Source organism: Numida meleagris, unplaced genomic scaffold (assembly GCF_002078875.1).
Source record: "Numida meleagris isolate 19003 breed g44 Domestic line unplaced genomic scaffold, NumMel1.0 unplaced_Scaffold604, whole genome shotgun sequence".
In the NCBI taxonomy this organism is placed as follows: Eukaryota; Metazoa; Chordata; class Aves; order Galliformes; family Numididae; genus Numida; species Numida meleagris.
The window spans coordinates 1-12,599 of NW_018364819.1; the positions used below are offsets into that span (position 1 = coordinate 1).

Below are 12,599 nucleotides of genomic sequence, written 5' to 3' on the forward strand. Positions count from 1 at the left end.
AATGCTGCCGCCGCTGTCCTGCAGCCATCTGCCCCACAGCCACTGCTAGTACTGCCCTTCCCACTGCTCTAGGCTGGCTTGAAGCGGCTTTGGATGCCCAAGAGCTGTGGAGGGCCGGGCAGGGCTCGGCAATCCAGCCTCAGACTGCTTACATCCATCAGCCAGGTAGCAGGGTCTCTCAGAAATACACCCAGCATAAAATTGGCCCACTCCTCGTCCTCGGTGCCGGAGTCTCCAATGATCTCAAGGGTCATGCGGACGATGTCTGTCCTCTGAGAAGGCTGGAAGAATATTCCAAATGGCTGTGGCAAGAAGGAAGGAATGGAGGGAAGACATGTCAAACTGAGTGAGAGGACAGGGTGTGGGGTGGGAGGACCAGAGGAAAAGGAAGGATGAAGACCCTCGCTTCAGGGTAAATGCATGCGAAAGTCTCCCGCCTGTGCTCAAGCTTGTCTTACAGGTACCCCTGAGCTGTAGGCTGCTCTGGGATGCAGGGAAGGGGAGAAAGGCTGTCTGGGAACTTCCTGGCTCCTTACCTCCTGCCAGTGACTGCTGGTGATGAAACTGATAAGCTTTGAGATCCGTTCCATGGCCCTCTCACACACACTTTTGTTCTGGGTGCTGGTGAAGCGTAGCAGCACCTGTGAGGAGAGAAGCTGCTGATGCCCACTCCAGCAGAAGCAGTACTGCTGAACTGCTGGCTGGAATCACAGCATCCATCCCGGCTTCCCCTGAGCTGGAGCCAAGCCCTTCGTGGGGCTACTGCCACTGAGGTGCCTCGCAGGCTCCTGCTGCGGCCCATGTCGTTCCTATGGAGAGGGCTCTAATTCTACCAAGGAGAACTCTGGGGGCAGAGCTGTGCAATAGACAGACCTCCAAGATATTCCACGGCTCCTCACTGAAGGAGGTGCGATGGCTGACCAGCAACATCTGCAGCATGTTGTCCATTGCATGCAGGGTCTGTGAAGAGAACAGCAGGTTGTGGAAGTCTTTCAGAGCATCCCCTCACCCCGAGGAAACTGCTACGAAGCCCTCTGACTACCAAGGAAGGACAGCCGCAGGTGCAGGCACAGCCTGGGAGAGACCCCGTGGCCGCAAAGCTGCTGTGCGCAGACCAGGCTGTGAGCACTGGGTGTTGCCAGGCCCGTGGCAAGAGTGAGAGGGAAGGGGTGGGGGGAAGCGAGGCCAAGCCCCCGCCTGCAAGGATCTTTAGTACTCTCTGCACGTGAACAATGCAGAGGCATGGGACCTCCAGCAGTTCATCTGGTACATACTTGATCATAGAGGAAAATGTTCAAGTTCTCTCTTGGAGGAAGGTGGAAGATGGCTTTGAAGCACGCATTTAAAAGCGGTCTTATTTCATCCTCCGCAATTGCTCTCACTTCGCTGGAAATAGAGAAACCTTGTGCTGGGAGCAGTGCCTCAATGCTGAGGCAGAGTTGGAACCGGTCCTCCCCTGGGCAGGGCTCCCTGGGAGGGATGTGGAGCCCTGCTGGGAGGCACCTCCTCCACAGGGCTGGCCCAGGCCGGAGGTCCGTCCTGATGCCTCCTGGTTTGGGGCAAGAGCCGAGACCCTGCAGGGAGCTTCAGGGCTTCCTCCAACCTCTGCAGAAGCCCAGAGCAGGGGAGAGCTGAGGGCCAGCCTGCCCACGTGGGGGATGCCTCCCGGCTAGGGTCAGGGCCACCAGGATTGTGCCCTGGGGATGCGCTGGCAAAACCAGGGGCTGGGCTGGTACCTCAAGGCGGCGATCGCAAGCATGGCTTGGTAGCGCACTGCTGTGCACAGCTGGTCCGTGGGCTCATTTTCCAGCAGCTTCTGTAGAGCGCAAACAGGATGGGACCTGGCAGTCACCAGCAGCCAGCACCAGCAGACCTGGCGCTGGTCAGCAGGGCCAGAGGAGCCCCAGTGCCCGCAGACCAGCACCAGAACGCAGAGGCACCCGCGTCCCACTGCTGAGATCTCAGGGGCACCCACCCCTGCTTCACAGGGTGCCAATCCCTGGGCACTCTGCCCCTTCCCACAACCCCTTATATTGTCTCCTCACCTTGACTTTTGCTACCACGTTTTTTTCACGGGAGAGAACAGCCAGGCTCTCACTCAAGCCCCTCTTTTTGCGCTTTCTGCAAATGGTGCAGATGCTCTTCAGGAATGTCACCTTTCGCATCTCCTCCTGGCCACCAGAGAGAGACAAGGAGGGAGCGTGAGCTGGGAGAGCCATGTCCAGCAGGCCCAGAGCGTTACAGGGTACGGAGCAGTGCGGGACGCCTGCAGGGCAGCAGCTGTGCCCAGCCAGCGGCCCTCCTGCAGCCTGAAGGCAGAGCCAGAGGGACCGTGTGGGGATGCAGGCACAGCCGAGATGTTACATCTGTTCTCCTGAGGAAGTCCTCGATGATTTCTTTGTCCTCCTCCTCATTCTCCTCCTCCTCATTTTCCTCCTCTTCATTCGCAGGCAGCCAGTCAGCATCTAACCAAGGAGGAGAGTGAGCAGCGCTGTAGAGGGGCCAAAGGCAGGCACGAGCAGAGGAAGCTCTGCCCTCTCCAGCGCTGTGCCCACTGCCCTGGCACAGCCTGCCCGTGGCTGTCAGGTCATGGGGCCCCGGTGTCGAGCAGGGGGCACTCGCTGGCCCAGCCCTGCCCACCCAGCTGGGGACCCTCACTCACCGGCATGCAGTGGCTGCACCTCGGTCACCTCGTAGGGCTCCGGTGGAGGTCTTCTCTCCTGGGGAGCCCCTCTCTCCTCCCAGGCCACCCTGGGGCGGCTGGGCGGTCTCTCCTCCATCCTGCCGGATGAGGGCTGAGGCTGGGGAGGCAGCAGCCACAGGGCTGCTGGGGGTAGAGGGAAATGACGTGGGCTGTGCTCGGGGGCTCCTTGCCAGACCCGCACACTCCTGCCCTGACCCCTCGCTGTCCTGCTGGACACTGCGGGTTCACCGTGTTGGTGCCAGCTAACCCTGAGTGTCCCAGGGACAGGTCACAAAGGGCTCCACTGTGACCCGCTGCCCCACCCGGGCGGGGCTGGCTCCAGGCCCCAATCTGTTCCAGTGCATCACTGCCCTCTGGATGAAAAACTTCCTCTTAATATCTAACCTAAACCTCCCCTGTCTCAGTTCAAAACCATTCCCCCTTGTCCTATCACTATCCACCCTCGTAAACAGTCGTTCCCCCTCCTGTTTATACAGTCCCCTCAAGTATTGGAAGGCCACAATGAGGTCTCCCTGGAGCCTTCTCTTCTCCAAGTGAAACAAGCCCAGTTCCCTCAACCTTTCTTCACAGGAGAGGTGCTCGAGCCCTCTCATCGTCTTGGTGGCCTCCTCTGGACTGATGCCAAGAGCTGTGCATCTTTCTTGTGCTGGGGGCCCCAGGCCTGGATGCAGTACTCCAGGTGGGGCCTCACAAGAGCCAAGTAGAGGGGGACAATCCCCTCCCTCTCCCTGCTGGCCACTCCTCTTTTAATGCAGCCCACAACATAGTTTGCCTTCCGGGCTGCCAGCGCACGCTGCTGGCTCACGACCATCTTCTCGTCCTCCAGGACCCCCAAGTCCCTCTCCGCAGGGCTGCTCTCAAGGAGTTCTTCCCCCAGTTTGTATAAATACCTGGGACTGCCCCGGCCCAAGTGCAGCACCTTGCACTTGGCCTTGTTGAACCTCATTAGGTTCACATGGGCCCACTTCTCCAGCCCGTCCAGGTCCCTCTGGACAGCTTCCCTTCCCTCCCGTGTATCGACTGCACTGCTGAGCTTGGTGTCATCTGCAAACTTGCTGAGGGTGCACTCGATGCCATCGTGTATGTCGTTGATGAAGATGTTGAAGAGCACCGGTCCCAAGACCAACCCCTGAAGGATACAACTCATGACTGGCCTCCATCCTGACATGGAACCTTTGATCACAACCCTATGGCTGCGACCAGCAAACCAGTTCTTAACCCTCCCATCAGTCCATCCTTCAAATCCATACCTCTCCAATTTGGAGAGAAGGATGTGATGAGGGACCACGTCAAAGGCTTTGGAGAAGTCCAGGTTGATGACATCCGCTACCATTCTCCCATCCACTGATGCTGTCACTCCATCATAGAAAGCCACCAGATTGGTCAGGCAAGATCTGCCCTTGGTGAAGCCATGCTGGCTGTCTCAGATCACCTCTTTGTTTCTATATGTGCCTTAACAAATCTTCTAGGAGGATCTGCTCCATGATCTTCCCAGGCACAGAGCTGAGGCTCACCGGCCTGTAGTTCCCCGGGTCTTCCTTTCTCCCTTTCTTAAAAATGGGAGTAATGTTTCCCTTTCTCCAGTGACTGAAGGTTTCACCAGACAGCCCTGATTTTTCAAATACAATGGAGAGCGCCTGGCAACCACATCAGCCACCTCTCTCAGAACCCTAGGATGGATATCATCCAGCCCCATGGACTTATATACATTCAATTGCATGAGGAGGTCTCAGACTTATTCCACTGTTACAGTGGGACGGAATCTGCTCCCCACACCCTTGCCTAGAGGTTCAGGGTCCTGGCAGACACGTGGAGCCTGAACACCAGTGAAGACTGAGGCAAAGCACACACCGAGTACCTCAGCTTTTTCTATGTCTGAGTAAGCCAGCTCTCCATTCTCATTTCTCAGAGGGGGAACACTCTCCTTGGCCTGTCAAGTCGGAACTGAATGGCTGAGAGAAGTTCAAAAATTGCAGCAAGGAAGTTGACTGTATGCATGTGTGCTTCAGGCTGCACAGAGTGGGAAAGACAGCAAACATTTGCACATATTATAGCAGATAAAATAGGAGGTTTGCTGTGATGAAAACTTAATCCACCCAAACTCAGAAACAAGAGTTTGTAGAACAGATATCCTAGCAAAGGAGATCTTAAAAGTTACTTAGTTGTCACCTCTTAGACCGTGAAGCATTATCTTGGGTTCATCTAGGGTTCTGAGGGGAAGAGGCCATACCCTTAATGAGAAGATAAAAATATCTTTGAAAACTGGGGAGTAGTCTCAGATCCCTTCAAGACAGATGCAACATGTTGACCAGGATAGAATGACAGAGCAGGATTTTCTCTGCTCCAGGACAGAGACTTAATGGAGCAAGTTAGTTAAATATTTCCAAAGTGGCCGGTGTTATTTCAGGTATTTTTCTGCTTTGCCACTATGTTCTTCTTCTTCAATATTATGAGTTTCACAGAGCTTTTCAACCTCCTCTTCAATAGTATTATACATATTCTCCTGGTATGTAAAATTAAATGTTCTTCTGCAGAGGGCTTTTTCTCTTTTTTTTAATTATTTAGTTCTGCTAGAAAATATACATCTGTGCAGCTTGAATATACCAGGCAATCATCACTTCGCAGTATAAAATCCTTTTCCATGCTCTAAATCCCATTTTTCTCTTTCTTTCCATGTATCTTTCATCCTTCTCTGTATAACTTCCACGCAACTACATAGTTGTCTTGACATAGGGATTCTGCATAAGTTTGAATTTCCACATCAATCTGCAGAATTTTGCCATGAAAACACGCAAATCTCAGACTAATATTTCTTAAAAGCTGTTGTGGTTTAAACTAGCAGGCAGATAAGCATCACACATCTGTTCAATCTCTCCTCTGCCTCAGAGGAAAGAGAAAAAAAGGTAAAACTCTCACACTGAGATAAAGACAGCTTAGTAGGACAGAAAAGAAAGTAATAACAATAATGATAAAAAGAATACACAAAGCAAGTGATGCACAATGCAATTTCTCAGCACTAGCTAGTCCCCAAGCAGCAGCAGCCACTCATCCAATTCCCCCCAGTTTTATAGTTCCATACATTGTCATATGGCATGGAATATCTCTTTGGACAGTTTGGATCAACTGTTCTACTTCTTTCCTCTCCCAGCTTCTTGAGCATCCCCAGCTCCTTGCTGGCAGGCAGCATGCAAAGCAGAAGAGTCCTCAATTCTGTGCAAAAATTGCCCAGCAACAACTAAGCCATTACTGTATTACCCATATTGTTTTCATCCTAAATCCAAAACACAGCACCATACCAGCTACTACGAAGAAAACTAACTCTAGCCCAGCTGAAACTAGGACAAAAACAAAATTTAACAAGCAGAGTTCGTCTTTCAAGGGAACATAGATATTCCATGATACCCTTGCTGATATATTCTCAAGTATGTGAAATAAGCAGCAGTGTATGTTTGATTGATGCCCCAGCTCTTTGCACAGAGATGTGATAACACCACAAACACAGCAGTAGATTTCAGCATGACAAAGAGTCATAAATGTGGCAAGTGGTATTATTAATTGTGAAACGCTGTTTTGTACCATATGTGTACAAGGATTTTTTTGCTGCTCTCAGGAGTACTATGCAAAGCAGTCCTGTGATCGTGCTTTCCAGGTTCATTAAGGAAGTTGATAATGTTTTGTACTGTACTCATCACAAAAATTCCCTCTTCTCCCACACTCCTGCTTTATTCATATCACTAGTACGAACTCATGCACTGTTCTAGGGAAATGTCTTAGTGTATTACTTCTCAAAATATGCTATTACCAAGGTTTAACATCACCAACTTCTAACCAAGTTTTCCACAATAAAGTCATTTTTGCCCTGCTGTAGTAAGAAAGAAATTTTGAGAGTAATTCAAGAATAATATAATTGCACGTGTTAGACTGAAACCCCTCGAAACCATTGGATCTAGCTGCCACCCATCATCTGAAATGGTTGTGAGAAGTAATTACAGAAGCAGGCAGCTAAAAACACAGTGCCTGACGTATCTTGTGAAAATATCTCATCAAAGGTTTGCATTTGTTTTCAAAGCAAAGCCTGTGCAAAGACTCTTGGGATTTCGCTGATCCACAAAGTAGAATTTTGTGCTGCTACGATTTTGGAACATTAATATTTTCCTGTATAAGAGAAGAAACCTGTCAGAAACAGGTGCTAGGTATTGTAATTGATAGTTAGGCCCTATGTCAAGCACGCCTTTAGTTACTTGACAACTAAGCTGCAGTGAGATTCAGTGTTAACCTAATTCAGGAATTGGACATAAGTATTGTCAGCAGTGGAATACTTGCAAAGAAAATGACTAAGCACTGCACTCGTGTTGTCATTTTTAATCATTCTTCACATTTTCCATTAAGAAGTTTGACAATATTTGAGCCAACAATTTCAGGTATTTCTATTTGATGTTTTTTTTTCTATAAATCTTGGTGTTTGTGTTTGTAATTGCACTTTGTTATCAAACGTGCTCTAACGAGAATTAGATTGTTGTAGGCGACTCCCTTCTGAGAGGAGCAGAGAGCCCTATATGTCAGCCTGGCCCTACCCGCAGGGAGGTGTGCTGCCTCCCTTGGGCCCAGGTCAGGGATATATCTAGAAAACTCCCTAGTCTGATCCACCCCTCTGATTATTACCCTGTATTAATAGTTCAGGCTGGCAGTGATGAGGTCACTGACAGAAGCCTGAGGATGATCAAAAATGATTTCAGGGGACTGGGGTGGTTAGTTGATGAAGCAGGCATACAGGTCGTATTTTCCTCTATTCCTTCAGTGGCAGAGAAGGACACTGAGAGGAGCAGGAAAACCCATCTTATAAACACATGGTTGAGAGGCTGGTGCAAACACAAGAATTTTGGGGTCTTTGACCATAGGGCAGTTTACTCAGCACCTGGCCTGAGGTCTGCTGATGGGTCTCACCTGTCTCAAAGGGGGAAATGGATCCTTGCCCAGGAGCTGGCAGGGCTTATAGAGAGAGCTTTAAGCTAGGTATGAAGGGGGAAGGGAATAAAACGAGGCCTACTAGAGATGAGCTTAGGGGAACGATGATGGGATTAGGGGTGAAGCAGGGGGCTCAGCTGAAGTGCATCTACACCAATGCACACAGCATGGGCAATAAACAGGAGGAGCTGGAATCCACTGTGGTACAGGCAAACTATGACTTAGTTGCCATTACAGAAACATGGTGGGATTGCTCCCATGACTGGAGTGCTGCAATGGATGGCTACAAGCTCTTCAGAAAGGAAGGAGGGATGGTGGTGTGGCTCTCTGTTAGCGAGCATTTTGATGTTGTTGAGCTTGTGTCTGGGGATGATAAGGTTGACTCTCTATGGGTAAGGATCAGGGGAAGAGTGGACAAGGCAGACATGGTGGTGGGGTCTGTTATAAACCGCCTAACCAGGAAGAAGAGACAGATGAGGTGTTCTACAAGCATCTGGCAAAAGTTGTGCAATCTCCAGCCCTTGTCCTCATGGGGGACTTTAACTTCCCTGATATATACTGGGAATACAACACAGCACAGAGGAAGAGTCGAGGAGGTTTCTAGAGTGTATGGAAGATAACTTCCTTCTGCAGTTGGTGAGAGAGCCTACCAGGGGAGGTGCCCTGCTAGACCTGCTGTTCACAAACAGAGAAGAACTGGTGGGAGAAGTGAAGGTCAGGAGCTGTCTTGGACAGAGCGACCATGAAATGGTAGAGTTCTCAATTCTTGGTGGAACCAGGAGAGGGGACAGCAAAACTGCTGCCTTGGACTTCCAGAGGGCAGACTTTGAATTGTTCAGGAGGCTGGTAGGGAGGGTCCCTTGGGATTCGGTCCTGAAGGGTAAAGGGGTCCAGGAAGGCTGGTTGCTCCTCAAGAAGGAAGTCCTGAAGGTGCAGGAACAGGCTGTCCCTGTGAGCCGCAAGATGAGCCAGTGGGGAAGAAGACCGGTGTGGATGAACAGGGAGCTCTTCCTGAGGCTCCAGGAGAAAAAGAGAATCTACCTCCTGTGGAAGAAGGGACAGGCAACTCAGAAAGAGTACAAAGAGGTTGTTAGGATGTGCAGGGAGAAAATTAGAAAGGCAAAGGCACAGCTTGAACTAAGCTTGGCTGCTGGGATTAAAGGAAACAAGAAACGCTTCTACAAATATATTAAGAGGGGGACCAAGGAGAATCTCCGTTCTTTACTGGATGCGGCTGGGACTGTGGCCACTGAGGACAATGAAAAGGCTGAGGTTCTCAATGCCTTTTTTACGTCTGTCTTTAAAAGCCAGACCAGCTGTCCTCAGAGCACTGTACTCTGTGACCTGGAGGTCTCGGATGGGGAGCGAAATAAACCCCCCATGACTGAGGAAGAAACGGTCAGAGACCTACTACTCCACCTGGACTGCCACAAGTCCATGGGGCCGGACGAGATCCACCCGAGAGTACTGAGGGAGCTGACGGAGGAGATAGCCAAGCCGCTTTCCATCATCTATTGGCGTTCCTGGTCAACTGGAGAGGTCCCAGAAGACTGGAGACTTGCCAATGTGACTCCCATCTACAAGAAGGGTCGTAAGGAGGATGCGGGGAACTACAGGCCTGTCAGCCTGACCTCAGTGCCAGGGAAGGTTATGGAGCAGATTGTTCTGAGGGAGATCACGCGGCATTTGCAGGACAGCCGGGGGATCAGGCCCAGCCAGCATGGGTTTGTGAAGGGCAGGTCCTGGTTGACCAGCCTGATCTCCTTCTATGATCGAGTGACCCACCTGGTGGATGAGGGACAGGCTGTTGATGTGGTCTACCTAGACTTCAGCAAAGCCTTTGACACTGTCTCCCACAGTATTCTCCTGGAGAAACTGGCAGCCCATGGCTTGGACAGGTACACTCTTTGCTGGGTAAGGAGCTGGCTGGAGGGCTGGGCCCAGAGAGTGGTGGTGAATGGAGTTAAATCCAGCTGGCGACCGGTCACGAGTGATGTTCCCTAGGGGTCGGTGCTGGGGCCTGTCCTCTTCAATATCTTTATTGATGACCTGGATGAGGGCATTGAGAGCACCCTCAGTAAGTTTGCAGATGACACCAAGCTGGCAGGAAGTGTCGATCTGCCTGGGGGTAGAGAGGCCCTACAGAGAGATCTGGACAATGGGATGAGGTTCAACAAGACCAAGTGCCAGGTCCTGCTCTTTGGCCACAACAACCCCAGGCAGTGCTACAGGCTTGGGGCAGAGTGGCTGGAAGACTGTGTAGAAGAAACAGACCTGGGGGTGTCAGTCGATGCTCGGCTGAGCATGAGCCAGCAGTGTGCCCAGGTGGCCAAGAAGGCCAATGGCATCCTGGCTTGTATCAGAAATAGTGTTGCCAGTAGGAGTAGGGAAGTCATTGTCCCTCTGTACTCAGCCCTGGTGAGGCCACACCTTGAGTACTGTGTCCAGTTTTGGGCCCCTCACTGCAAGAAAGACATCGAGGTCCCGGAGTGTGTCCAGAGGAGGGCGACGGAGCTGGTGAGGGGTCTGGAGCACAGGCCTGATGAGGAGCAGCTGAGGGAGCTGGGATTGTTCAGTCTGGAGAAGAGGAGGCTCAGGGGAGACCTTATCGCTCTCTATAACTACCTGAAGGGAGGTTGTAGTGAGCTGGGGGTCAGCCTCTTCTCTCGTGTAACTAGTGACAGGACGAGGGGGAATGGCTTCAAGTTGTGCCAGGGGAGATTTAGGCTGGACATTAGGAAATATTGCTTTTCTGAAAGAGTGGTCAGGTGCTGGAATGGGCTGCCCAGGGAGGTGGTGGAGTCACCGACCCTGGTGGAAGGAAGAAAGTGGTTCAAGGAAGAAAGAAAGTGTAAAAGCAAATTAGTAATCATATAAATATGACCTCGTATGGACCATAGAGTGCGGAAGAAGAAAACAGCCGCATTGTTCTCAAAGAAATACTCCAGATGGTGAAAATTCAGCCCTACCATTGACACCTGCATGGAAGCTCCAGCCTTACAAACTACAGGAGGAGCAAGAATGTTAGCATGGAAAAACATAAGAAAAAGGAGTAGGAAAAAAATTGTATGTAATAGTTGAAACTGCATTATTATTCTTTTTTTTTTTTTTTTTGGTAACAATTAGATTTAGACCAATGATTTTTGTTTTAGACTTAAGGCTTTGATTGTATTATCAAAAAATCCTTAACTACCTATTTAAATACATCTGACTGTATGTGGCATGCTTGCACTTTGTCCTAGAGCATAACAAAACACGGCAGCTGAAGCAAACACAAAGCAGGGCAAGGCACTTTACTTTTCAGTTTATAGAGTTTATTTTTAAACACACAACTGTCATTGTTTAGCAAATGAGATCCTAGTTCAGTTAATAAACGTGTTTTCATTAAAAGAAATTGAGAAAAAAATGGTAAGGAATATCTGGAACAGATTATTATAAATGGCATAATATTTTATTATTGAGCGGTTCAGAGATCAACTACTATGGAATGGCATTGCAGTACCTCTTTGACTGAGCGGTTATGACAGTTACCCAAAATAAATAGCTTCATCTTAAAACCTGAGCCACAGCAGGAAGCCAAATTATGCTGAAGGACAGTTTTCCAGTGTCTCAGGTTATACTTTATTCCTAACTTATTAGTAAAATGGCCTTTATCAGTTTAATCTACATAATATTTTCTGCTCCTTAGCAAGTGATTTATTATGCGCTGGTGTGGCAAGCATAATTGTAAGTAATTTATTGAGAGCTGGTTTTGCTCCTTCTCTTAATATGGGCCATGTGGATTTGAATAAACTAGGGGAAAAAATCCCTAGATAAATACCTTAAAATCTTTCTCAGATTTCCTATGCAAGTTGTCATCCTCTCAGAACAGAGTAAATACTCAGCCCTCTAAACTTACACTTGTCTTCGAGCTTCTGAACACTGCCATAGATCAAGGTTTCTCTTTCTCTTTAAAATGCTGGAAACAATGTCACACTTTATTTGTTCAAAGAATCCTCCTGCTTCACAAGTGGAAAAAAAAGATTGCATCAAATATTAAAGGCTTATAGATTTCTCACTTCATTATCAAAACATCTAATTTGACAATATTTGTAACTAGCTTTCCTTCTCACTAAAATTTCATGGAGAGAATCCAGACATCCTTTAAGCAACAACTTTTTATTTTCTACCCTCCCACCTTCTCCCTCAAAAGTTAAGTTTGAAACCAGGAATTATGAGAGGAGCCCTAAAGGACGTCCTAAAGAAAACAGCAGGGAAGCTCTTTGATTATTTATTGAAGATGCTTTTAAAGAGGGTTGCACTTTGATCCTGAATACCCATTATCAAAGACTCTTTAACACTGTGGGAGAACTAAGGAGCGTTTTGTGATATTAAGCAACAGGGTTGTTTTTTTTTTCCATAGCAGTAGTGGATCTGTAGTATCTGTACGTGAAATGCAGAGGAACAGACATCATAAAATCTCCAGTAATTCCACTTTCAACAGACTTTTGCCTAATAATTCTGATACAAAACTGTTTACATGTGAGCATTTGTAGTGAAAGCACTTGTCTTATTTATGCATATTGTGCATTTGGAATCTCAGCGAAGTCCCACAGGACTGCTAATACTTCTTAGGCTTTGTGCAGTGTCACAACACATACATCTATGTTTATGAGCTTTCTTTTTATTTACTAGAATGAATTTGGTGCTATGCAGAGTATTTTGTGAGCGGAACATTTGCTAAATTAAGAAATATGAAGAACAGTGATAAGAGCAAATCTCCAAAGGGTATAGTGTAAGGTGGTTGATTTTTTCAAAATGACATGGGGTTTTGAAACCATTGCTTAGGCAAGTTTGTTCAAAAAATACATGGCACTGTGTTTGTCAGACATCCTGTCCCATAGTTTATCCTCTAATGAGCCTCTTTCACATTTCTTTGTTAAAATGAGAC

At 48.6% G+C, this 12,599-nt stretch overlaps 1 protein-coding gene across 1 annotated transcript; it reads right to left on the reverse strand.

The window, feature by feature from the left end:
* Positions 1-14: 14 nt before the first annotated feature.
* Positions 15-3,018, reverse strand: LOC110391893. Its single transcript, XM_021383853.1, has 8 exons — positions 2,663-3,018; positions 2,365-2,465; positions 2,046-2,171; positions 1,737-1,816; positions 1,275-1,386; positions 874-960; positions 537-641; positions 15-302 (listed from the first exon to the last, which is right to left on the reverse strand). The coding sequence occupies exons 1-8, from the start codon at positions 2,778-2,780 to the stop codon at positions 69-71; spliced, it is 963 nt and encodes a 320-aa protein (XP_021239528.1). The 5' UTR covers positions 2,781-3,018; the 3' UTR covers positions 15-68.
* Between the last annotated feature and the right edge of the window lie 9,581 nt (positions 3,019-12,599).